General features: G+C 42.4%; 3 protein-coding genes across 4 annotated transcripts; all 3 read right to left on the bottom strand.

Annotated features, from left to right (window-relative positions):
• Nucleotides 1-166: 166 nt before the first annotated feature.
• Nucleotides 167-5,727, bottom strand: LOC110368421. Its single transcript, XM_036150039.1, has 2 exons — nt 597-5,727; nt 167-396 (listed from the first exon to the last, which is right to left on the bottom strand). Exon 1 carries the CDS (start codon nt 5,705-5,707, stop codon nt 1,211-1,213), a length of 4,497 nt encoding a protein of 1,498 aa, XP_036005932.1. The 5' UTR covers nt 5,708-5,727; the 3' UTR covers nt 167-396; nt 597-1,210.
• On the bottom strand, nt 167-10,718 carry tmem97 (transmembrane protein 97). Of its 2 annotated transcripts, XR_004933266.1 has the most exons (4): nt 10,511-10,718; nt 10,286-10,430; nt 8,137-8,758; nt 167-728 (listed from the first exon to the last, which is right to left on the bottom strand). XR_004933266.1 is itself a non-coding variant. In XM_012878713.3 (3 exons), the coding sequence occupies exons 1-3, from the start codon at nt 10,622-10,624 to the stop codon at nt 8,484-8,486; spliced, it is 534 nt and encodes a 177-aa protein (XP_012734167.3). In that variant the 5' UTR covers nt 10,625-10,718; the 3' UTR covers nt 7,575-8,483. The 2 variants fall into 2 exon arrangements, 1 of the variants encoding a protein (XP_012734167.3); XM_012878713.3 differs by lacking the exon at nt 167-728 and having other exon boundaries at nt 7,575-8,758.
• Nucleotides 10,719-12,108: 1,390 nt separating this feature from the next.
• On the bottom strand, nt 12,109-24,983 carry si:ch211-167j9.5 (tyrosine kinase receptor Cad96Ca). The gene is made up of 11 exons (XM_036150322.1): nt 24,892-24,983; nt 24,730-24,805; nt 22,212-22,413; nt 21,811-21,949; nt 18,822-18,920; nt 18,542-18,702; nt 16,889-17,026; nt 15,731-15,842; nt 14,542-14,641; nt 13,005-13,104; nt 12,109-12,745 (listed from the first exon to the last, which is right to left on the bottom strand). Exons 1-11 carry the CDS (start codon nt 24,932-24,934, stop codon nt 12,635-12,637), a joined length of 1,281 nt encoding a protein of 426 aa, XP_036006215.1. The 5' UTR covers nt 24,935-24,983; the 3' UTR covers nt 12,109-12,634.
• Between the last annotated feature and the right edge of the window lie 1,574 nt (nt 24,984-26,557).

Raw genomic sequence — 26,557 nt, 5'->3', positions numbered from 1 at the left:
ATCTCTTTTCAATGTCCCTGCAAGCTGCCACTGTTTTAGCTCCATAAAATCACAGCAATAGTAGTGCTACTGTAACCGGGTTCTGCTTCAGTCCACTGTACCGGGCTGGCCCAAGTAACCCCTCGACTCTGCGTTGTGTAGTTTTTTTTAAATGAAGACGAGTTTCTGGGTTGTCAGGCAGTTTATTTCCTGAATGGGAACATATCGGGGTTTGAATCAGTGCAACGGCTCAGCTTCACTCAGCACGCTCTCGTGTAGCTTTCACAGACTGGCCGTAATTACAGCAAAACATTCATATTTTCAATGTACAATGAAGAATACAATAATAAATGATGTACCTGAATGGGAACATATCGGGGTTTGAATCAGTGCAACGGCTCAGCTTCACTCAGCACGCTACAACAGAGCGTTATGTTAGCTTTTAACTTAGCACACCAAGTGTTTTACAATATTAAGAAAACTAAAAGTACAGATGTTGGTGCCAGGCACACATCTAGTAACTAATCATTACAAATTACTTGTCTAATTTAGTAAAAAAATGATGTTTTATGATGTTGCTAACACTTTTCTACTGTGTGCTGAAGAATGCAACTCACCTCTCGTGTAGCTTTCACAGACTGGCACTGACTACAGGGACCAGCAACATATAACCAACCACACAAAGAGGGGGGCGCTATTTCCCCATTGCACTGATACATAGAAAGCAAGTGGAATTCTACAACTTAAACCTAAACACTGTTACATTCCCCCCTGCTGAATTCCACTTGCACCCCAAAATAAACAAATATCACAAACAAAAGCAACATCCCCACAGAAAAAAAAAAACAGATACACCACAGCAACCAGAAGAGAAAAAGAGAACAAAAACAAAATGAACATTCTACACAATTTTACAATAGCATATTCACAGCCATTGAGATATGATGAATCCGCTCAGCAAATTCCAGGCAGCACGGTTACAAAGAAAATCCAGTCAGACGACTATTCTCAAAAGAATCAGTATAAGAAGAAGTTGGCCAGACCCCTATCTCACACGTGTGGGAAGCAAAAAACAATAAAATGAAATATGCCGATTACATATTTTACCATATTATAACCATACGCCATTCTGATACGGACAATTTAAAACAAAAGCACCCTGTTTGTTCCAAAAAAAAAACATTGTCTATTACAAATACAATAAAACAAACTGTCTTCACTCTAACAAGACTCAAACTTTTTCTGTTTTCTGGTGCATCATCTCAATCAATCTAGAAACAGGCTTAAGTAACCTTCCCACCCTTGATCTTGTGCGAGTCCCCACCACTCTGTCAACAACAGTACAATCTCCAGTGGGCACATCAGTCTCAGATGAGACAGAAACCTTAACCAAAGGCAAACAGCTCGGATCATGCTCAGCAGAGGCTGCTGCCTCCAAAGCAGAAGAGCATGTAGGTGGATCCAAGGACATGACCAAGTCAGATTGTTGCTCATCAGTTGGATTTTCATGTACATCAGCGACGCTAGTGGGGACATGGCTAGATGCCAGTAGATGCTCCACAACAGTGCCTTCTGATTCAATATCCTCGGTCATTGGCAACTCGCTGGGCACCTCAGATGGCAAGACAGAAACCCAAGCTCTCGTCCTGTACTCAGCAGATGCCAGAGACACATCACACACAGCCTCTCCATCACCATCCGTCATCAACGAGCCAGATTCAGAAAACACATCCACCTCATCTTGAGGCAAAGCATCCTCAACAGGCAGAAAGTTCACTGGCATTAATAGGTTACGATGTACGACCTTCACCTGCCCAGTGGAGGCATTCTGCAGCTTAAATGTGTGACTTGTGTCATTCTTGTCCACAACTGTATAGACAACATTCTCCCAGCGATCAGCAAGTTTTCTCTTGCCGCGTCCCTTTTTGTTGGCCAAAAGAACACGGTCTCCAATCTCCACTGGTGATCCCCGGACCTTCCGGTTGTAGAGATCAGCGTGGCGCTGCAATTGTTTGCTTGCCGTTCTTTGTGCAATGTCCATGGCCTCCTTGAGGTCTTTCCTTAGTGTCTGGACATATCGGTCATAATCTGTGACGTCATGATGGTCAATGACTGAGCCAAAGATTATATCAATTGGGAGCCTTGGCACCCTGCCAAACATCAACAGAAATGGAGCAAAGCCAGTTGTCTCGTGGATGGTACAGTTGTACGCAAAGGTGAGGGACTTCAACATATCTGGCCATCTTTGCTTAGCTTTTGGAGGTAAGGCACGAATCATATTACCCAAGGTGCGGTTCATCCTTTCACAAGAACCATTACCCATTGGGTGATATGGAGTCGTGTGGGACTTCTGGACTCCAGCAACACTCAACAGTTCAGAGATGAGAGCACTCTCGAAATTTGCACCCTGATCAGAGTGTAAGCGTGTTGGAAAGCCGTAGATGCAGAAATAGTTATGCCACAGTTGGTGCGCCACTGCCTTGGCAGACTGGTTGGGGCATAAAAAGGCATGCGCCATCTTTGTAAAATGGTCTGTGACCACAAGCACATCCACTGATTTGTTTGCAGAGTCCTCAGCCGACCAAAAGTCTATACAGACTAGTTCAAGGGGTTCTGATGTCTTGATGTTCTCTAAAGGTGCTCTAGCCTCTGGTTCCGGTGACTTGCTAACAATGCACCGCTTGCAGCACCTCACATACTCTGCCACATGTTTAGCCATGCCAGACCAATGAAATCTTTGCCTGGCAAGATAAAGGGTTCGTTGTTGGCCCTGGTGGGCTGCTTCATCATGGACTCCCTTCAGTACAGCAGGACGCAGGGCAGGCGGGACAACATACAGATAGGTTTTTGTCTTTGTTACAGGATTCCTGGAGATTCGATACAATACACCATTTTTCACAGTCAACTTGTTCCACGCCCTCAGAAGTCTATTTGTATCAGTCGCTTCTTTGGCACGCTCTCTCCTTGATGGTCTTCGCCCCCTTTCTACATAAAAGATCACCCTATTCAGTGTATCATCACACCGCTGCTGTCTCACTAGCTCTTCATGCGAAAAGATTTCAGATTCAGTTTGGTTCGGTGTGAGCAAAGTCTGAGAGAACTGAGGCAGAAGGAGAGCATGTGGCCACACCTTGGACTCCTGTTCTGTATGAACCTGGAAAACAGCTCCCACCTCACAAGATGTCAGCCCCCCTGCCTGCACAACAGCTGTGCACTGAGAAACAATATGCTGGTCATTGCTAGGGGTCTCCTCAGGTGAGTGAACTGTCCATCTGAAGGCCTCCTGCACCCCGCCTGTGGCAACTGCCTCTGCCTCAGCCAGCAGATCATTGTATGGCACTCTTATTAGACGATGGGAGGCAGTCGGCTGCACAAAGGGTTCCCTGCTCAGTGCATCAGCAACCACATTTTTAGGACCAGGGATGTATTTTATGTCAAACTGAAAAGGTGCCAGTTTTGCAATCCACCTCTGCTCACATGCATCTAATCTTGGCTTAGACAGTATGTAAGTCAGAGGGTTATTATCGGTCCATACTGTAAACCGATGACCCCTAAGCCAGTGGTGAAACTTATCACACACTGCCCATTTCAAGGCAAAGAACTCCAGCCTATGTGCTGGATACTTGGACTGTGCATGACTGAGTGTCTTACTAGCAAAGGCGATTGGCCTTGATGTTGAAGCTCCAGCTGGAACTTGCGACAACACAGCACCAAGGCCACTGCTGGAGGCATCAACCGATAGAAGGAAGGGCTCTTCGAAGTTTGGATGGGCCAAGAGCACCCGATCCAACAAAGCCTGCTTCAACTTGAAGAACGCTATTCTGCAATCATCTGTCCAGTCCTCCTCACACAGCTTTGCACGCGCCCTCTGGCGCCTTCTCCCTGGACCACGTGGACCTTTGTCCCCAGATGTCAGCCGGAACAGAGGTTTTGCAATGGATGAACAGTTCTCAATAAATTGCTGGTAATACATGACCATTCCCAGGAACGAGCGGATCCTCTGCTGGGATGGAACCTTAGAACCATTTTCCATGAGGTCCGCTTCCGTAAGGGATGTAATGGATGCTATTTTGTCAGGATCTGACCTTATTCCATCAGCATTAACAATGTGCCCTAGGAATTTCACAGACTGCCTCAAGAAGTGACACTTCTTTGGGGCCAACTTAAGATTGTGAGCCTGTAGTCTCTGAAACACCATATGCAAGCGCTGCAGTGCTACTTCTTCTGTGGGGGCAAAAACCAGGACATCGTCAAGATAACACAACACACTGAGGAAGTTCTGATCTCCGAAAATGCCCAACATCATCCTCATAAAGGTCGCTGGACTGTTGCACAGTCCTTGTGGCATACGATTGTATTCGTATAACCCGAATGGTGATGTAAATGCTGTGTACTTGCGGTCTTGTTCATGCACCTCCACATTATAGTAGCCTGAAGTCAGGTCCATTGTAGAGAAAAATCCATTTCCTCCTAAAGCAGCCAGTGCATCTGCTGGATGCGGAAGAGGATGTGCATCTTTGACAGTTCTAGCGTTAAGCCAGCGAAAATCATTACATATTCTTAAATCACCAGACTTCTTCCAAACTAAGACCAATGGTGATGCAAACTCACTGCAAGACTTTCGGATTATTTCCCGTTCCTCCATTTCATTCAGAGCTTGTCTTAATTTGTCATAATGAGTCGGTGGCACACGTCTGCAAGGCAACCGGAATGGCTTGTCATCTACAACTCGAATCCTATGAAGATAGCCAGTAGCTTTGCCGCAATCTAGCTTGTCTCTCGAGAAAATGGACTCAAACTGGGCAATGAGGTCAACTAGTTTCTCTTTGCTAGCTTGTGACACTTCACATGAGTTGATATCAATGTCAGACAGCCCCAGATTTTGCAGCACTGCATGTAAAGAGCTACTGTCACCCATCACTTGCTCTAAAGATGGATGATCAGGCAAGGTAGAGACATCAGTGACTAGACTCTGATCATCATTGCACTGTGCTGATTCAGTAGTTGGCAGTTGTATATTCTGTTGTAAGCAGGAGTCAGTGGGACTGAAGCTCTCCACTGCTGCACAGGTAAACACGTCAGCCAACTTCATGTTTCGTTTTAAAGTCATTGACTTTTCAAAGGGGTTTAACACCTTTACCGGGAGCCACCCATCACTATTTAGATGTGCCACAGTTCTTCCAACCATAACTGACCTTGGCCTGGATCTTGTTGCTATGGGCTCGATCACTACAGCTCTGCCAACTTCCTCATTATCTCCTAGCAGCAGCCTGCCCCAGACTAGGTGCTCTGTCAAAGGTTCCAAGGTTATGGCTCTCTTTAGCTTGACAGTTCCAATCTTATCACCGGCACTCTCCGGAACCACCACTTCTGACATTAAACTTAGCACAGTGTGATCAGACATATCTTCTGCATTTAAGCTCTTGCTGCATTCCACCCCCAACTTATCTTTTGTCTTCAGGCGATTGACCAAATGCCGCATAAGGTTGCTGCCTATGATAAGGTCCTCACTTTGTCCTGCAACCACCAGCATAGGCACAACAACTTTGCAGCCATACATTTCCACTGTAATGTCACACACACCAGATGGGATTGTCCTTGAACCACCACAACCAATCAGTACAACATCAGTGGGTTGCAAGGTGGGGGTCTGCAACACTGCATGATCTAAGAGGTGGGGTATCAGATCAGTACTGAGGGTGCAGGCCATGGAGCCACTATCAAGCATTGCTTTAACAGATACTCTGCCACCAAGGGTCACATTTTCATAGAACAGTTTATCGTGTTGTTTCAATCTTTGGGTGTTCTGAAGCACTGGTCGATGACCAAGCTGTCGTTCTTCACAGACAGTTTGGTATACAGACTCCAAATCATCATAATCAGTCTCTTGGGGCACAATTTCAGGCCTAACACTTGCCCCCTCCACATGTAGGCCAACTAGTTTCCCATCTGCTGGTCAGCTGATTCAGGCCCTCTCGCTTTGTTAGATACGGCCCTGGGGCATCGAGCCCGTGTGTGATCAGCAGCATGGCAGATGAAGCACAGCTGATTGGCTCTACAGTGGTAATAGGTAGAGTGTGCTGTGTCACCACAAATTACACAGGGCACGACTTTGTGTACTTGGTCTCGATGTGCTCTGACATCATCTTTAGCAGGTGTTCTTGCTTGTCGAGGCTGACCCTCCAGAACTTTCTCCAACAGAGCTATCACATGATCAAGACGATCAGCAGGCGCCGGTGCATTGAGCCCAGTAGAGGTAGAGATCGGGGATGGCGTGGTACATTTACTGCTGCATGTCACCTGTTGCACATGAGGACTCACCTCCTGTCGCTGAGAGCTTAAAGCACTGGATGCACTCAGCTGAGAGCCACACTTCTGATCTTTGCTGTGCTCCAGCAACTTCTCGTGTACATCAGCAGGTGTCCACTGCTGCAACGGCTTACATTTGAAAATAAGAGACAGTTCTGGGTCTGGGCAGTGTCGAATGAACATTGTAGTCAGTTCTTTTGTCAGATATGCAAATGACTTATTCTGTCGTTTGAGACAGTCCTCTGTGAGTTCCATGGCTCTGTTCAGCCGGAGCCAGTAATCGAAAGGTGTCTCACCTAAGTTAGGTAATGTTGCATAAAAATCAGCCAAAGGCATGCTCGAACAGGCAGTGTCACTAAAGTGCTGTTTTAAGATCTCAAAAATAGGTTCTGGGCCTACCTTAAGACACAAGGATGGATTACTACGTATGCCCACCCTGACTACCTCTCTTGCCTTCCCTGCCAGTTTACTAAGCACTTCATCAGCCTGTTCAGCTGTCTGTACCCCTTTTTTCTTCAAATAGGTCATCATCATTTCCTCCCATTCCTGAACACTGCATGTGTCACAACCATCCCCTCTAAAACACACAGGTTCTTTAACATCAGATTTCACAATCACATTCAAAAGTGAAGGTTCTGAGAGCACATTACTGGCAGACCCAAGAACACTGTGTCCCATTCCACAGCCCAAGCGAGACTCAATACAAGAGGCAATGCTTTCTCCAATAGAAACTCCAATTTGCGTTGCTATCTCTGCATAAAGGCTCTCTGTTGTAGGTTTGGTATCTGATTTAGAATGATGGGAATCATCACAGTCACCATCAACAGGTGTTTCAGTTAACTCAGCAAAGACAGGCCTAGGTGTGGATGAGACTGGGGCTGCCAGCAAACCTGCTCTACCCCTGCCAAATGACTGTAGTGGGGTAAAACTAACAGTCCCCCTCCCTCTGCCAAAACCAGGAAGGTCTGTCATGATTTAAATCTGCTTTGTCCTTTTTTTTTTTTTTTTTTTTCTTACAACCAGACGTACAGAATCCCACCTCAGTGTTCCAATAGAAAACAGCAAACGGTGGGAAGAAGGGAAATCCCACGGGGTTTCCCACAGTCCATGTGGTGACTCCAACCACTGTCCAGGAAATAGACAGCACCGCTGCAGATACAGGATCGCAGAAGCTCAGGTCACGGCACCAATGTAACCGGGTTCTGCTTCAGTCCACTGTACCGGGCTGGCCCAAGTAACCCCTCGACTCTGCGTTGTGTAGTTTTTTTTAAATGAAGACGAGTTTCTGGGTTGTCAGGCAGTTTATTTCCTGAATGGGAACATATCGGGGTTTGAATCAGTGCAACGGCTCAGCTTCACTCAGCACGCTCTCGTGTAGCTTTCACAGACTGGCCGTAATTACAGCAAAACATTCATATTTTCAATGTACAATGAAGAATACAATAATAAATGATGTACCTGAATGGGAACATATCGGGGTTTGAATCAGTGCAACGGCTCAGCTTCACTCAGCACGCTACAACAGAGCGTTATGTTAGCTTTTAACTTAGCACACCAAGTGTTTTACAATATTAAGAAAACTAAAAGTACAGATGTTGGTGCCAGGCACACATCTAGTAACTAATCATTACAAATTACTTGTCTAATTTAGTAAAAAAATGATGTTTTATGATGTTGCTAACACTTTTCTACTGTGTGCTGAAGAATGCAACTCACCTCTCGTGTAGCTTTCACAGACTGGCACTGACTACAGGGACCAGCAACATATAACCAACCACACAAAGAGGGGGGCGCTATTTCCCCATTGCACTGATACATAGAAAGCAAGTGGAATTCTACAACTTAAACCTAAACACTGTTACACTACATCCAATTCATTTTAGTCAGACTTACATTTGCAGTAACTCATTATGTGTTTACAAGCTAAATAACCTGAAGTATGCACAAACTGCATATTCAAACAAATAATTCACATTTTAGTCTATGGTCGGGTTAAAAAACTCACAATGAGATGAAGAAATTCAATTTATTTAAAAAAAATAACAATTATAGATGACTAGTTTGGACTTAATCTAACAGATTCTTCTCAGCTGACATGTTTCACATGAGCTCTTACATTAAAATATCTCATAAAGAATGCAAGGTGGGGGGATATGTCTTCGAAAATCAAGGTAAATCACAGTTTTGTGTTGGATTCAGTTTTTCTTCTTGGCTTTGCCTGACGTGCCTCCAGGCTTGGAGGTGGGGTTGTATTTGGAGGACAGCAGCATTGTGAGCAGCAGCAGCAGCGGAACCAGCAGGTACGGTGCGTATATGGAGACCAGCAGCCAGCGCTCCCGGTTAGTTTGGGGACCAGGGTGAGGCCGGACAGGGAACTGATAGAAGAGGATATGGGCTAGGATGGGAATCAGCGTGGTGGCAACATGCGTGGAGTACACGATGGCAGGAGTCCGGATCCACTTACAGCCGCCTAGAGGATGAGAGGGATCAGTAAAACGGGCACCAGGCTGCAGCATGTCACCGATGCTTGAGCCGCTCAAGGCCCAAGATAAAACCGTTTATCTCTGGGACTGCTGGTGCAAGAAGTACACCCTGCTTTGATTGTTTACCACATCGTTAGGCATAATCCGATCTTTATTGGGTCATAAAATGAAGTAATTTAAACATCAGATCAGCAACACGTCACATTTTACACACTGACAGTATTTAGCTAAAAAGATCTAAACCAACATGTAAAAGTGTGTAAAACCTCTACTCCAAGAGTCAAAAACCAGAGAGCAACAATTTGAGCAAACAAACTTTCTATTCATTCATGGCTGTTTCAGATGGCTGTGAAGGAAGGTCTACCCTCCCTTCTTCACAATGCTTCTTTAGTTCAACCTTGCAGACACTTGTTGATGTCCACCTTTCTTCATCTCTGACCTTAGACTCACCCGTTGGAACGTGTTGATTGGCGCTGATTTGACGCCATTATTGGGATTATTTTGCAGCTTCATGAGCATATTATGCCTAAACTTCCCATTAGACTGTAGAACTCTTCAATATACAAAGTGGCCAGTCCTTGTGGCTGCAAAACCACCCTGAACCATCAACCCTCCACCACCTGCTTAACTATGACATATCAATAACCCTGGCAATAATCCAGGTAAGAAAACAAAAAAAGTTGAGTAGGTCGTCTGGAGTTGTTCTTCTTAGTTTCGTGTTTTCTCCCAGAGACCCATTCTGAGGGATTGTAGGTAAACTCAGCCTTAACATTTAGCTCCAAACTAAATATATAACTGCTAGTTATTTACTTTGGATCAGTGACGTTTATGTATGAATGCATATGGTGAAAATATGACTTTGGAAAAAAAAATAAATCTTCATTTTTTTCCCTCTTATGTCAAGTTCTAAATACCCCAAAGTATTGCTGCTCATCTTTGACTGTGTGTATCTTTCCAAACGGCGAGTATGGGAGGTTGATTCTTTCAGTTTGCTTTAGCTGGTGTGATGAATCTGGTGAACAGATTCACATTGTGCATAATCTGTCTTTTAGTCAGCGATCCCAAGTCCTTCAATCCTGAAACCAGTCTGTCGGTGTAAACACCTGCAGTTTAAATTTGAAGAGCACTGAGTAGAACTGAGCAGATTTTCATTCGTTACCCAAACCTGACTTAACATGTTGATGCAGAACAGAAAATATGATTTTTTTCCCCCCAATTTTGGGTCAGTTTCAGAATGAATATATGAATTTAGACACTCCAACGGAATGTGTCCATTAGAGCAGTGGACAGCCTACAGCGCCCGGGGGCTGAGGGTTTGGCTCAGGGTCCCTGAGAGTCTGCGGGGTTCAAACCTGGTGGAACCCTTCTGAGAGCGCAGGCGCACTGCTCTAACCTCTAGGCCACCACTCCGCTACTGTTCAGTGTAAGTAAGTTTTTAACCGGGTGTCTCTTTGTGGAAAAGCAGCCGGGCTGCAGGTATCTCGCATTCAGCAGCCGCTCTTTAGTTCACTCACCTTTCAGGAAAGCGTACGCTGCAATGGGGAAAAATGGCATTTGAAAGAAAGCCTCACAGAAAACAAACGACTTGAACCACTCGGGAGGGTCCAGCACCATGGGGTCTTTGAACTCCTCAGCGTACCATCCCAGAAGGTCTCTCAGCTAGTGGGGATAAACCGGGAGAATAATCTCAGAGCCGCAGAGATCAGGTGAAGAAGTCAGTCACTGTGGTCGGAACTTACCGGCTGGGGGTACACATGTCCGGGCAGCAGGGCTTGTAAGTCAATGAACAACGTAATAGGAATGTGAGAGGCGAAATAAAAGAAGAATATCCATTCTAACACACGGATGGCCATTTTCTGTGAGCGCGAATGACGGACGGGGTCCAAAAGTCCTCACTCTGCAGCGCAGTGGCGTGAAAACGCATGTTTCATGAATCTTTCCTAATTGGTTCACAAGGAAAGGAGGCGTTCCTGAACGCACCACTCCTTCCTGAATCCACGAGCACTTCAGGCACAGACGCCCCAAAGACTGGAGCTGACGTTTTAACGCGGCCGCCATCTTGGATGGGTCTCTCACGCGACCTCAGTGCTTTTATATGTACAGAGTAAGCTGTTTGCCCAACTAAAAGAAATAACTTCCCGATTTTCACACTTTTTTTTTTTTTTTTTTTACAAACGACATAGATGTGGTTGTGATACAGGATGTTGTCAGTGTCAAATATATTCTCATGCTGAAACATGTTGGTTTATGCCATTATAAACCAATATAAATGTTTGATTACATAAATAAAAATATAAATGAATACATTTTCTATTTTAATAAAGAAACAAGTTGGATTGGTAATTTACATGTATTTTTACTCTCTCTCACACAGACATACAATGCTGAGCATTCTCTACACACCAACAATAATTTCTTCATATTTTTGCGTGCTGTGCGTACACACAGTTTTTTTAAAGGCCTGGAAAAGTGTTCCATAACATTTCCAGGTCATTCCAGTGTTTTACACTAGCCTGCCTGCAGCTAGGACTGGAGCTTAAGACCTTTGAAAAACAACAGTTTTCTTGCTTGTGATGGTTCTCTGTCATTCCAGGGTACTTCATTTGGCAACGTGAAGGTTATGAGATTACAGAGACTGGACTGCACTATCGGTTACCATGGAGATTACAGATAAACAGAATCTGGAGGCACAGAGTCTGACATACTTAGATTGGACAGAATGACTGATTAGGGTAAACGTGTCAGCAAAGACACGTCTGCATTATAGCATCCTCTCCAATGTGATGAATGGAACACTGAGCACGCCCCTGTATAGGTGGACACAATGGGTCCTACTTAATGTCTGTGTGAGGAATGAACGGGGCTCTCTCTGACGTCCGGAAATCTACCCGTCGCGTTGTTGTGTATGAGAGTCCAATACTGAACCTGTAAACACCCCTCTGCCTTTTAGATTAAATGTGGTAAAATATAGTTTCGGTTTCAAGAGTCTTTTTATTACTACAGAAGTCATCAATAGAAACACCACATTATTCAGAAAAAGAACCTGGGGTGACCGCAGCAGGTCAATTATTTAACATGATTCAGCCTTAGTTTGTGAAATATAGAGATAAAAAAATAATAAGCATTAAATTATGGTCCATGGGTTAAGTTTCTTCAGTGTTCTCACCAAGTAAAAATATCTTCAGAACCATACTCAGCCAAAAATGGTGATCTATACCACGTGATCCACTTTCAGCAGTTATAGCCGGTTATTGCAACTGCAAGCTGCAAAATACAGGCATAGTTGCTCTCTCTGCGTTTACTCTCATGGCCTTGATTAGGAGAGACCCATCCAACATGGCGGCGACGCAGGATGCGCTGTAGCACGTAATGAGGCTTCTATGTATAATGTCTATGACTTCAGGTGCTCCTTGTTAACGGCAGTGCAAAAAGCGCATTTTATTTTCTCCAGCACTGTCTGAAAGGTGTTTTCAGCCTTTTTCACAGGCTAGTGTGTGTGTGTGTGTGTGTGTGTGTGTGTGTATGTGTGTTTGTATTCTAATGTTCAGGAATAACATTTCTATCTTTTCATTTTAGCTTTATGTTCAACAAAATGGAAAACTGCCCTTAAAAACAGACATACACGTTTGTGCTGCAGAAGTCCAGCAAAAACAGGTACTTTAAAAGCTTGCTTTAATAAAATAACGACATATATAATACAAGATTTAAAATGAAAGAAAATAGAAACTTATAGAACCACCAAACTACATTGTATGATAGGATCCTGATCTGATTACTTTGCAGCACTTCAGAGTCTTACGTACATAATAAGCCAATAGTTCTTGAGTCAAATGATAATACAGGTTTAATAAATGTACTGTAATTTAAACTTCATGTTCTTCTTTCAAGGCGACACTCGCTCGTAGACTTTTGGAATCATGATATTCTGCTCGATCTTTCACCAAATTCTGGGGACTCTCCACATCTACGTAATCCTGCAACAAAGACAAATCATTCAGTTGACAAGAAATGCCAAAGTATTTGGGTTTCCACACGAGGCAAAAAGAACAAGATGTCATAGATTATCAATTTTATATTTGCTCTTTGAAAGCATCGGCAACTTTTCCAGAGAAAATGGGAGAAGATTTTATGTTGCCCAGGGCCCTTATGACGCAGGTTTGGTGCCACACAAAAAAACGGAACCGTCATCTGCATCACTTGAACATCACATTCACAAAAGATGGGTCTGCTTACTGCATCATTCTCCACGATGTTCTCCAGCATGCATACGAGGTCCTTGAATGAGGGTCTCTGGGTATAAGGCTCCTGCCAGCAGTCACGCATGATGTGAAGCCTGTAAGAGTCAGACTTACCTTATTCACATGTCCACTATGAATACATTGTGGAGAATATATCATTAATTTGAATACCAATGCACAAAGTGATTTAGGTGTAAAAATGTTGATAGTTAACATTCACACAGATGTCCGGATGTCCAGTCATGGCTAAAAGTTACAGCTGTGACAAGTGTTTTGATTTATGGGATCAACATTCTATTAAAAATGTATTTAGAACATACCATACAGCATTTGAGAATCCTTCTCAAACCTCAAACTTTTATTAGCAAATACATAAACTTAATGCAAAATGGGACTATTTACAGAGCTGTTTTCTTTTTATAACATCTTCACTTCATTCTGCTACACTAAATTTGGACCTCTGGGCTAAATTCTGACTTCTAATAACCCTCTGTCATCTTTTCGGTTAAGCTCTAGGAAGCTTCCTGGTCACATGTCAATGTGACGGTGTGGATCTTTCAGCAGTCCATGGTAAAGGATACACACAGTTCCTTAATTCATGTCTGGATTGTTGGAAGAAGTTATATTTTGAGGACATCTAACTCTAAATCCACATTTTATTCGCCCACTCTGTTGCATTATAAGCAATTTATACGGACTGGATCAGGAGGGATTACTGTTGGAACCACACAGGACCCATTGTGGTTCTCACCCCTTCAAATATCTATCCAATTGTTGCACAATCAATCAAAAAGGATGATCCATCAAAGGAAGTAGCTTTGCACCAGCCTCCGTTGCCCATCTTTGCACTTCCTGCAGATTTTCCGTCAATCCTTCAGGTTTTCTTTTCAAAAGTAGATTCCTCGCTGCCCCTCTTGTCTTATGGAAATTGTTCAAACGCCTTCCCTTCACTGACAGTACAGATTCACTCACACTTTATGCCAGTGCAAGCTCTGCACTGGTGGAAACAAGGTTCTTGTTGAAGAGAAGACAGCCCTGGTTCTTGCTGGACGCCCAGAAGCATGACATTTGAAGTTCTTGGCCATTTTTAGTACAAACCAATGATAGCCACATACTTTTCTTTGGGGTTAAACATGATCATCAGAGACGACAATCATTTTAAACATCTCCATCCCTCTGTTAATACAATCATAATCAGATTGATAGTGATTTTATCTCAACCCCTTCAGCTTCACCTGTACCAACATGAAGTGCGCTCATCCTGCTGTGACAGCGCAAAAATACAGTGACACTGGAGTTTCAGTCAGTACTTTCTAAGTTAATAAAACAATTTACAACAAATTAACGTGCAACTCATCCATCTCCACAATAATCTAAAACTATATGATTTGTTTTCCACAAAAAACAGGAAAAAGAACATCTGTGCTAACTAATTGGCCATCACTTTGAACCAAAAATATCTATTTAAAGGAAAAACTATTTCCATAATTAGTTATTACATATGGATTTTTATTTGGTGAACTGTTACTTACATTTCTGGTCGGCATCCTTCGGGGTTTGTGTTCTTATGACCCATGCAGATGTGGAACACCACTTCCTCTGATGTCTCCAGGTTTGGGTATGGTAATGTGCCTGTAATTCAAAGATTTCCCTTTCAGATGTAATACTTTAGAAAACACGGTTTAACATCTAATCACTTTGATGTTTTAGGTTATAACCATAGAACAAGCCCTGCATGTGAAAGAATCTATTTTAATGTATTCTGTTTCTCGATTACAATGCAAATTGTTGTTGACAATAAAGATTGATTGATTGATTGATTGATTGATTGATTGATTGATTGATTGATTGATTGATTGATTGATTGTCTGAAGCTTATGCCACTCAGACATAGAAAAACACATCCATCCATTTTCCGAACCGCTTAATCCCTCATGGGGTCGCGGGGGTTGCTGGTGCCTATCTCCAGCGTTCACTGGGCGAGAGGCGGGGTACACCCTGGACAGGTCACCAGTCTGTCGCAGGGCTAGAAAAACACATTTATGACATTTTCCAGAACCAGGCCAATGCATGTGAATCAGTCAGTCACAGGAGGTAAAATAGAAGATAAAGTAAATTCAGAATAAAGAATGAATAAAAAAAGAAATATGGTGAATAAATTCTAAGGTGGGTTTTTTTTCTTCAGTATCATGATCTTGATGAGCAGCTTGCTTGTTCCATAACAGGTAATAGCCTAAAGTGTAAAAGGTTGGATGCCACAGGACATGGCTGCAACCTCCAGTTTGACCACCAGATGTCAGCACTTGTTGCACACCGTTCCTCAAATCATTTGGTCACTCTTACAAAAGCCCCATCAATAATTCAGAACAGTATTTTATTTTATTTTATTTACATTTATTGACAGTAGATTACACTATGGCTGTGTTTTTACAGCACTGTAAATATCACAGTGAAACAATATTTTATTTAGTTTCAGCTAAACAACTCTTTTGACTGAATTACTCAACTGCAACAATATGGACACACGTACTGAGTTCCCAAAGATAGAAATCTAACATGCATAGAAATAATGTATTTCCACCTTTAGAGTTAGCAACAGGAAGCCTGAGACATCTAACTGAAGTGGATCGTTCAGTCATTAGGCTTCACACATCCACCAGCCATGTTTTGCCTCCCATTAAGCACATCTTCATGTGCTTCATCTCTGAAGGGTCCACCTACCAAATGTCTGCATCTCCCACAGCACAATGCCAAACGCCCACACATCTCCTTTGAAGCTGTAGTAGTTGTTCTTGAAGTATTCAGGCGGGTACCAGCGCAGTGGCACGCGAGTCTGTATGAAATATGCACAGAGGAAAAAGAGGATTGTTTCCTTTTTTTACATCAAAACTCATCCAGTTAACAAATGTAGGTCATAAGGGCGGATGAAACTGCAGACCCAACAGGATAGGATAGAGGTTCATTCTGTAATTCTAGACCGCTGAACGAGCTCTCTGGCAGCTGTAATCGCTGCTCTGTCTTTAGGCTGAAGCCACATGTCTGCAAAAGGACTGTTTCCTGTTCTAAACAATGTCACTAGGCCCCCCAACAAACACACACAAAGGAGATATTGATCTTCCCTTCCAGAAACAGAAAGAGATGTGGTCAGAGCAGAGAACTGCATGCTAGATAAATGTGTCGTGAAAGAAAACACTTCACCAGCTCCCCAGTAGCAGTTTTAGCTGAGCTTTTTGTTACTATTTTATATAGAGAATAAATTAGATCATAGAATAACAACGAATCAAACGGGGAAAAAACTCCTCATCACTGGTCATGCCCCCATGCTCTTGTGCAGAAATGAAAAACACTGATTATTAGGGGAAAAAGGCAAAGACACTTCCAGGCAGGGGTTTAAAATTATTTCGAATGATTTAAATCGCAAAGCAGGTTTTATCTCCACTTACAAAACAGCATCTGGGTTACGTGTGGAGTCAAAAGGTTTAACAAGAGTTAATTTGTAATTGTTGTGAGAACATTATAAAGGCTCAGTGAAAAACAACAGGGCCCTGCTGCTTGGACAAAATGCACACAAAGTGATCCGACCTGGATGCAGAAATGTCCCCCTTAAAAACCAAATGTCCTCTCAAGTTCTTTCATGGCCTGCTGCGATGAGGTGTTCATGCGATGGTGAGCATGTGGTAAATCTATTCTGTTCTTTTGTAGAAGATGAAGAGCAGGCTGATGGTTAAATAAAAAAAAGGTGTGAATGTTGTAAGGAGATCTAAAACAACGTTCTCATGACGTTATCATAGGTGGAAATGGGCTGGATATAAAAGCTAGACAATAGATGCCTGTGTGTGTGTGTGTGTGTGTGTGTGTGTGTGTGTGTGTGCTTCTTACTCGTGGGTTCCTCCAGCGGCTGCTGCGGCGGCTCACCATGCGGGTCATGTCTCGGGCCAGACTAAATTCAGCTAATTTCACTTCCCAGGGAAACTTATTGACCATGATGTTCCTCAGGGCCAAGTCACAGTGAACGATCTGCACAGAAGACCTCAGCGTCACAGTGTGACAAAGCTCCTAGGGCCTGATCGTCAAAAGGTTTGCACGGATGAAAACACGCGCAAACTGCTTAGACGTACAAAGCTGATCTTCAAACCAGGAGATAAGCAATTTGCTTTAATAAAATGAGCAGAACAGTGAGTGTGCCTTCATGAATATGCAGATCACATTTATGGAAGGGGATATGCAAATGGAAATACTCAGCAGCACCCACAAAGCGATTTGTCTGAGCTGAAACTGATAGTGGGCGCAGTTTTTGCATCTATATTTAGTAGTTTTGAAAGTCAGGCGTGAACTCCCATGCAAAAAAAAACGCCTGCGGTCCTTGTGGCCAGAAAGGAGGCAATGGTATAATGACAGAGAGTCCCTCTGCATGTGAACACATCTGGAGCGACAGAAATAACATTAGAGTAGTATTAGTGAGGAGAAGGACGTAAGCCTGAGAGAGATTAATGCAGCATCCACAGGACTGTACATGGAGGGTGGGGTAACCTAGTGGTCAATGAGGGAGAGGTGGGGTCAACCCTGGACAAATGTTTTTATGTTAGTATTTTTTAAATTATTACCTCCAACGATTGGAGGGAGGTTTTTAGTCAACAGGAGCTGGAGAAGCTCTGCTCAGCTCTCACATTTCACACGACCACCGTCACTGATCCACCAACCGGTACAATAATAATAAACAGAGATGAATCTGATGTGTCTGCTGTCATATTTTCTTATTAAATTAAATAAAAGTTTTTCTTCTGTTTTGCAGAACTTCTCTTGACAAAACAAAATGTTTTCTTCATTTATTTTTTTAAAATAATAATTAAGTTGTAGAAATTCTCCATTCATTAAATTGGTTTTGTGACTCCAGGGTGTCTGGAGAGATTATGTGAAGGATTCGATCTTCCTATTTCTTTGACAGCCAGTAATAAACACATTTTACATATTTAAACGGAGGGGACCAAATCTGTTTTGCACTTCTTATCCACTGGGGACGCAGTCTTTGAAGTTCAGGTGCAACACGCCCACTTATTGCTCTCACAGGTTTTTTTTCCTATCCACGCAATTTAGCGCTCCTTATTTGCAATCTTTGAAGATCAGGTCCTTAGTGTGATTCCAAAACAAAGGCACTGAAAGTTAGTGCAAGTTTGTCTTAGCAAACCAAATATTCAACCTAATTTTCTTGCACATTTTGGATATGAACAATATTAGAATAGGGCAAAAGTTATCACCTGAGAGAGGTGGCAAGTTACTATTCCAAAGTAGAGTTAAGAAAGTTATTTCGGAATGATACAAGCTTCAAAAAACATCAACAAAATGGCAAAATATGTTAATTACAATTTTCATCCCAGATCCATCCAAAATCTACAACATGGAATCAAAGTTGTGTTGAACAGTATTTATCCAAACCATTTTTAATATAGCATCAATTCGCTCCTACATGGTATCAATTAGATAAAATGTCCCAGTGCTATTTGCGATATACTAAGCAGTCTGTGAGAGGGTTACCATTTTGGAGCGCAGGTGCTGCATTGCCAGAGCGATGTGGTAGGAAGCAATGGTAAGGAGGCTCTGGAGCTCTGGGTTTCCAAGGAGATGGACCCTGTTGGTCTGGAGAAAGGTCCTCAGCGTGCCATAGCTGACATACTCCATGATCAGGATGTAAGGCTCTGCACAGAGGCAAACACCATCACAGCTGGGAGATGTAAAGCTTTAAGACAGACAGACAGACAGACAGACAGACAGACAGATAGATGTGTAGCTGTGTAGCATGTGAGGAGGCTCTTACGTTCACTCGTGTTCCAGTCCAGTAACTGGAGGATGTTTCTGTGGTGAATCAGTTTCCTCATGATGCAAATCTCCATGTCCACATGTTTGGGTCGCACACCTTACGGTGAAGAAAACACACACCATATATATACATATATATAGATATATATATATATATATATATATATATATATATATATATATATATATAGATATATATATATATATAGATATATATATATATATATAGATATATATATATATATATATATATATATGTATATATATATATATATATATATATATATATATATATATATATACATATACATTAGCATTTATGATATTTTAGTAAACACACACAAAGGTTTTGTTCAATGTTTATATTTACAGAATAACAAATTAATATGTCCTGAGCTGGCCTAAAGCATAAGCAAACTAAGCAGCTGCTTGAAGGTCCCCCACAACTGCAGGAGGCACCAAAGAGCACCAGAAATGTCACAAAAGCAAGGTTGAAAAATGTATATTTCCTGGAGAAGATAGTGGTAATTTTGCTTACTTCCATCCATCCATCCATTCATCCATCCATCCATCCATCCATCCATCCATCCATCCATCCATCCATCCATCCATCCATCCATCCATCCATCCATCCATCCATTGTGAATAGCAGGTTATCCATGCAGGGTTGCGGGGAAGGGGTGCTGCTGGTGCCTATCACCAGCAGTCATTGCACAAGAGGCGGGGTCTCTCTGGACAGGCTGCCAGTCCATCACAGGGCAACACAGAGACACAGGACAACCATTCACGCACACACTCACACCTAAGGGCAATTTAGAGAGACCAATTAACCTAACAGTCATGTTTGTGGACTGTGGGAGGAAGCCGGAGTACCCGGAGAAAACCCATGCATGCACAGGGAGAACATGCCAATTGCAGGAAAAACCCAGGCCAGGATTCAAACCCAGGACCTTCTCGCTGCAAGGCAGCAGTGCTAGAAAGTAATGGCGAACTTGCTAAAACAAATTTACTTTGTTGATATTAAACATTTTATTTGATAAAAAGTGCATCGTCAAGCTTGACAGGAACGTATTTGTCCTGATGTAAATATGTCCAACATTTTAGAAGTAGCTGTATTTAACTTTTAAACCCCTTTCTGCGTAGTACAAGCTCCTAAACCTTTGCTACGTCAGCTGAACCAGTCGTGTTAAACTTCAGCCCAGGAGGGCCAGGGTCCTGCAACTTTTAAACGTGACCCTGGTCTAACGCATCTGAATCACATGGCTAACTTGTCTCCTCAGCATGCAGTCCACCTCTACAGATGCCTGCTAATGAACTGATTATTTAGTTCAGCTGCTTTAGCAGAGAAACGTCCAAAAGGTGCAGGGGCTCGTGGAATGGAGTTGGATACCCGTAACCTAAAACAGAGGTGTCCAACTCCCTTAAGAGCCGCTGTCTGCAGGTTTTAGATGAGTCGTTCCAACAACGCTGCCTTAAATGGCTAAAGGACCTCCTCAGCGCTTCAGTTCTCCCGAGGTCATTTCATGCAGATGTGTTGTACCAGGGTGACATCTAAAAGATGTGGGAAACCGATTTTGGACACTGAAAAGTTATTTAACGGAGGGAACTATTGGCGGCCGAATTTAGGAGGATGGGGGCCCCTGGGCTGGAGTCAGGATGGGGGCCCCTGGGCTAGAGTCTATATATATATATATATATATATATATATATATATATATATATATATATATATATATATATATATATATATATATATATATATGCCCTCTGAAGGATGTTTTACCGCCCCCGGTTCTCAATAAAAGCAGAGGTTGGTGCAAATGAACAATTTTCATCTTCTAGACCAAGGTTTTTACAGAGAACATCTTGAAAAATATGAAGAACAAAATACAGATTTCCATTTATTAATGACACTTTTGCATTCAACTTCTTTGTAGGAACTCGAACCACAAACACGACCTACATTTCCTCAAACGCAAACCAAATAAGAAGACAATACTCAACCCTGAAAAGTTTGAAACTTTGAGCCTGTCTTATAATGCAGACATGCACAATCTTTGTTTTGTATCTACTCTCATTCAAATTTTTACTTTCATTTAGCAGATAAACTTTAAAAAAGACCAAGTTTGTTTTCAAAATTATTTTACAGCCCCAAAGTTGTTTTAACATAATATTAACCCTCATGTCAAAAAGTTTGGACACCACTGCCCTAACCAGTAACACCAAGCCCTTTCAGTAATGAGTGAAAGGGTTATCAGACATTTAAGCCTTAGTCTGATATGACATTTGAAAATTTGCCCACTTTTCTGGATTTTTTTGCTGGAGGTTTCCCTTGACGCTCCTCCTCCCTAATGCGCAAGATGCGTCAAAAGTGGAGCAATAACAAGCAAGCATTCAAGATGGACGTTTGCCAGAACAAATGGCGTTCCGCAAGCGAGTTATTTTTAGAACGTGACGTCATATCACGTGGTACAGGTAGGGCAAATATGCGTTTTCCTCCACTCTTTCACTGTACGTTACCCTTGGTTTTACTCAGTAAAACTACCGCTTTTTCCAAGTCTAAGACGTCTCCTAACCATGGTTTTTAAACATTGTTGTTATGGAACGTGCAACAGCGACTCGAGGTACACTGATAGGCCGCATATGAAGGATGTTAAAGCCGCAAGCGGCGTCGATCGGCCCTCGCAGCCAAGCGCCGCTGCGGTGCCGGCCGGCGGGCGTGGTCTGCGCACTGCCGGCGGGCGGGGTTTGCGCAGCCAAGCGGTGTGCAAACCCCGCCCGCCGGTGCCGGCCGCAGTGGTGCCGGCTGGCGGGCACTATCCATTCACAAAAATAGAAAACATCCTTCGGGGCCCCCGAAATGCCGGGGCCCCGGGCTGCAGCCCCGGTAAGCCCCTGCTAAAATCCGGCCCAGGCTGTCCCCACTGAAAGAAGCCCCCTGAATGACCGCTCTGACTGGAAAAGTAGACCACATGTTTGTGACCTACCTTCCTTGCTGATCTTGCAGGTGAACATGCTGTGGCCGTTACACGTCCCTCTGCTCATTCTGGCCTGGTAGAAAACTCCCTCCTTCCCCGCTTTGATCAGCTGCAGCAGGTTTAGGTCGGACTTGGTGAACCGAGGTTCCTGCGGTGGAAATACTCCTGGTGAGGTTATGCACGAACACTGAGTAAGAAAGAGCAGTACTTCTTAAGCACGGGTTCTGCTTTCCATGCACACAGAGAGGACCAGATCACACAGCACTACCCCTGAAATGGTTGGAGCACGCAGACAGAACATGTGTTGACAGAAATATTCAGTTTACTCTGTTTTGTCCCTAAGGTTTTCCCCCCTGAGTCTGTAGCTGTGTGGAGGTGTAGATCTAGAAAGAACCGTTTTCATGTGGTACCTGCTGCAGGCCTTTCCAAAGCCTCTTGGAAGATAATCTGGTCGTGCTGGTGGTCTGCACAGGAGTTTGTGGAGGAAGGTGCTCCTCATCCTCCACGGATGGGACTGGGGGTGTCACAACTGGGACCTCCAACTGAGGGAAATGATGAGGAACAAACTTGCTCCCCCGCAGCCTGTGGACAGTCCCAACCAAGGCGCGGTACCTGCACAAAAACATTGCCTACCTTTCAGAAAACAACTCCGTGTGAGACTGGAAAGAGCAGTTCAATGAAAAAACTGTTCTCCTTAACTAGCCTACTGGTCATAGAGGGGCAAATGACTGTTTATGTAAAGGGTTAACTCATATTTTCCTTTGAAGTTGGCTTGTGTTGAGAGCCAAAAAGAGGCAAATACATAACTGGCAGAAGATATCTCTGGCAAGAGAAGCCATCCATCCATCCATCCATCCATCCATCCATCCATCCATCCATCCATCCATCCATCCATCCATCCTTCAACTCATTTTCAAAACATGGTTACTGCTCAGGCCTGTGGGGCTTCTGGTGACCATCTTCAGTGGTCAGTGGGCAGATGACAGGGCAACCCTGTAGCAGGGGTCTTCAACCTGCCTTCACCCACCGGACTTAAATCAGTGGGGGTCTAACAGGATTCTGCAGCCCTTGATGGCTGCTGAGGAGGTCATGCAATCATTTGATTCAGATTTGGTGGAGCAGAGACGTCTAAAACATGCAGGACAGGGGGTCCTAAGGACCAGGGCTGAAGACCCCCGCCATGGAGAGATGACCAAATCAATAAAAAAGTTTTAACTTCAATGTTTCTTCGTACAGCTGGTTACTCTTCCACAGGTTAACCAGACAGACGATAGGCTTATTCAGCTAGGCACAGTTTAATCACTTCATATTCACAGTACAGAAAATAAAAAGTAATTATGAAACAGAATAATTTATGCATCATTTTTTGTCATTTCTAGCCTTCAATAACAGGGATGTCTTCAAGAAAAAAAACAGAATGGAGGAGAAGGGAAGAGGAAAGGAAGGTAGAAGAGGGAAGAAGAAATATTATGCAGCATGGCGTATCAATTATGTCATTAAATGGTGACTTTTGATTAACTTTCAACTAGATACAGAAGGGTGGCGGGGATTGAGGGAGTGTTTGTTTGTACAGTCACGCATTTTACATGTTTTTACATCATTCAGTTAACCAGCTGATTTTTTCTTCTATTTTAACTTAAATATTCATTTCTACTTGAATATCCCTTTTTATCTACTAATAATTGCACAATATTTTTCTCTTTCTGTTCTTTCTCTTCAGCTTTACAGCTTTTTTTAAATTAATTTTTTTATTCATATTATTTAGGTTTGTGTATAACTCTCGTGTCTTCTGTCTACTAGTTTTTGCCACATTCACACTTTAATTTCCCCCATTGAGGAAAATGAAGTTATTTCTTTTCTGTTATAATAACTATGTTGGGGCCCAGCTGGCGTGCTGGGCCTTACAGACCATCCCAACTGTGAAACATGGTGATGTTTCGGGGTGTTTTGGTGACGGAGTGACCGATTCACTCAACAAAATAGACAGGTGACCCAGGTCCGGCGTATTGGGCCAACAGTCCAGCAAACCCCAGTGAGAGGCTTGTGGAGGGAAACCCAGAACCTTTGAGTCCAAGTCATACAATTTAAAAGAAAGTTCTACAAATTAATAATACAATGTATGTAAACTTCTAAAATTAAAAAGAAAAAAAATACCTGTAAAATTATCTCATTCATTCTGGCATTTAGCACAGAGAAATTATTTGGTAATCCTGACCTAAAAACTGGAAGAAGTTTGCTTCTGACATAAAATGTGCCTTTCTTTCAGTTAGTAGTTGCAGGGAAGAAACCCTAGCTGCATAGAAATTCAACATAATGCAGTAAATGGGCTTTTAAAATAATTCAATTAAAAGAATAAACAAACGATGCTCATATTCAGAACTATTGCTTATTTGGTTGCCGTCTAATCACAAAACAGCTAGTGTGGTTGAAGAATAAACGGTGGACTAAAACCAATCATATTGGGTTGAGTGGCCTGGTTTGATTTATATTTAGCATGAAATCTTTTTTCCACAGAAACAAATTAGTTCTCAAAGCAAAATCTAGCAGAGCAAAGCAACCTTCTCCACCAGCCTGCAAAGGAAGATTCCAAGGTCTAGAAAAATAACCACAGCGCATGAAGATTTTAGAACTTCACTCTTAGCAGGAATAACCGTTTAAAGAAAGTGGGAAGAAAGTGTGTCACCTTAACCCACAGTGTGGTCTGAAATAAAAGCTGCCAGTTAACAGTGTGATGAAATTCTGCAGAAATAAATGTGTGCCATGCACACACAACAGCATGAGGTTTGGCCTTGAAGACTCTCATAAACTGCACTCAAACAAAATGGGTTCTCTAGAAGGACCACTTGAAAGGCAGTTGAGTTTGTTCACTTTGAAACGAACACCGACAGAAAGGTGACATTTAGATCAGATTGAGCCAGAATCTCTTACTTTCTCAGAAACACGGCGCCCAGCACAATGAACAGCAGCAGGACGAAGAACAGCACTCCGAGGACGATGTAGAACTCTGAAATAAGAAAAGCTCACGGGTTTAAAAGGTTTTAATGAACTCTGCTGGACATCAACCAGAATTGTGAAATCCTGAAAGCTCACCTAGACACATTTTATTTCCGAGAGCGTCTTTGCTGGATGTCATCCTCTCAAAGAGTACAGGTTGGAGTTGTTAGAGTACAAGAACATCACTTTGATCTGCAAAGGTGTTGGGGAGAAAGTTTACAGACAGATGTGGCGGAAATTTTTTTTTGTTTAAAACTAGGCTACAGAAGAAAGAAGACACAGGAAAGACGTGCACCGAACATGCTGTTATGTCACCAAACAGCCTCACCTTTGGTTATCGTGAAGACCAGAACAGCATAAGGTGGAAGGATTCATCCCTAAAACCGAGACACCAAAGCAGCAGTAATCCTTCTCTGTTTGTCCAGGGCAACTCAACGACACGTCGATCTTCTCAGCGTTTTGTCGGAACCTCTGACCTATCCGTCATGTCACCAGCAGGAGCTCAGATCGCATGTGAACCACAACACAGGCAGAGGAAGTGAACAGAAGCAGCAGCAGGTGGTTTGAGATGCAAACAGCCCCTGTGACACGGCGCTGATGCTTAGCAGCGGAGTCAGCCCACAGCGCAGGAACAGCTTCCACACACTGAAACATGAAGATTAGCTTAACTAAAGGTAAACATGCAGCAGAAAGTGGAGTGTGAGAAAACCTACCCTGCAAGATGTGCTTGAAGGGTCAAAGGAACCATTTTTGTTCAAAACTGGAATTAGAAAATTACATTTATTTGTTAAGTATTATGTAGCTTAAGATTGACTGCATAGACAATCTTAAGATACACAATACTATAGCTTCATCAAATACATCATAAACACAATACTACAGCTACATCAAATACATCATAATACTATAGTTACATCAAATAGATATAATACTATAGCTACATCAAATAGATATAATACTATAGCTACATCAAATACATCATAATACAATAGTTACATCAAATAGATATAATACTATAGCTACATCAAATACATAATAAAACTATAGCTACATCAAATACATCATAAAACTATAGCTACGCCAAATACATCATAAAACTATAGCTACGACAAATACATCATAATACTATAGCTACATCAAATACATCATAATACTATAGCTACATCAAATACATCATAAAACTGTAGCTACATCAAATACATCATAAAACTGTAGCTACGTCAAATACATCATAATACTATAGCTACATCAAATACATCATAAAACTATAGCTCTGTCAAATACATCATAAAACTATAGCTACGCCAAATACATCATAAAACTATAGCTACGACAAATACATCACAATACTATAGCTACATCAAATACATCATAACACTATAGCTACATCAAATACATCATAAAACTGTAGCTACATCAAATACATCATAAAACTGTAGCTACGTCAAATACATCATAATACTATAGCTACATCAAATACATCATAATACTATAGCTACATCAAATACATCATAAAACTGTAGCTACATCAAATACATCATAAAACTGTAGCTACGTCAAATACATCATAATACTATAGCTACATCAAATACATCATAATACTATAGCTACATCAAATACATCATAATACTATAGCTACATCAAATACATCATAACACTATAGCTACATCAAATACATCATAACACTATAGCTACATCAAATACATCATAATACTATAGCTACATCAAATACATCATAAAACTATAGCTACATCAAATACAT

Source organism: Fundulus heteroclitus, chromosome 18 (assembly GCF_011125445.2).
Source record: "Fundulus heteroclitus isolate FHET01 chromosome 18, MU-UCD_Fhet_4.1, whole genome shotgun sequence".
Lineage (NCBI taxonomy): Eukaryota > Metazoa > Chordata > Actinopteri > Cyprinodontiformes > Fundulidae > Fundulus > Fundulus heteroclitus.
Note: the sequence above shows the minus strand (reverse complement) of the source record. Positions and strands in the feature narration are given on the sequence as shown.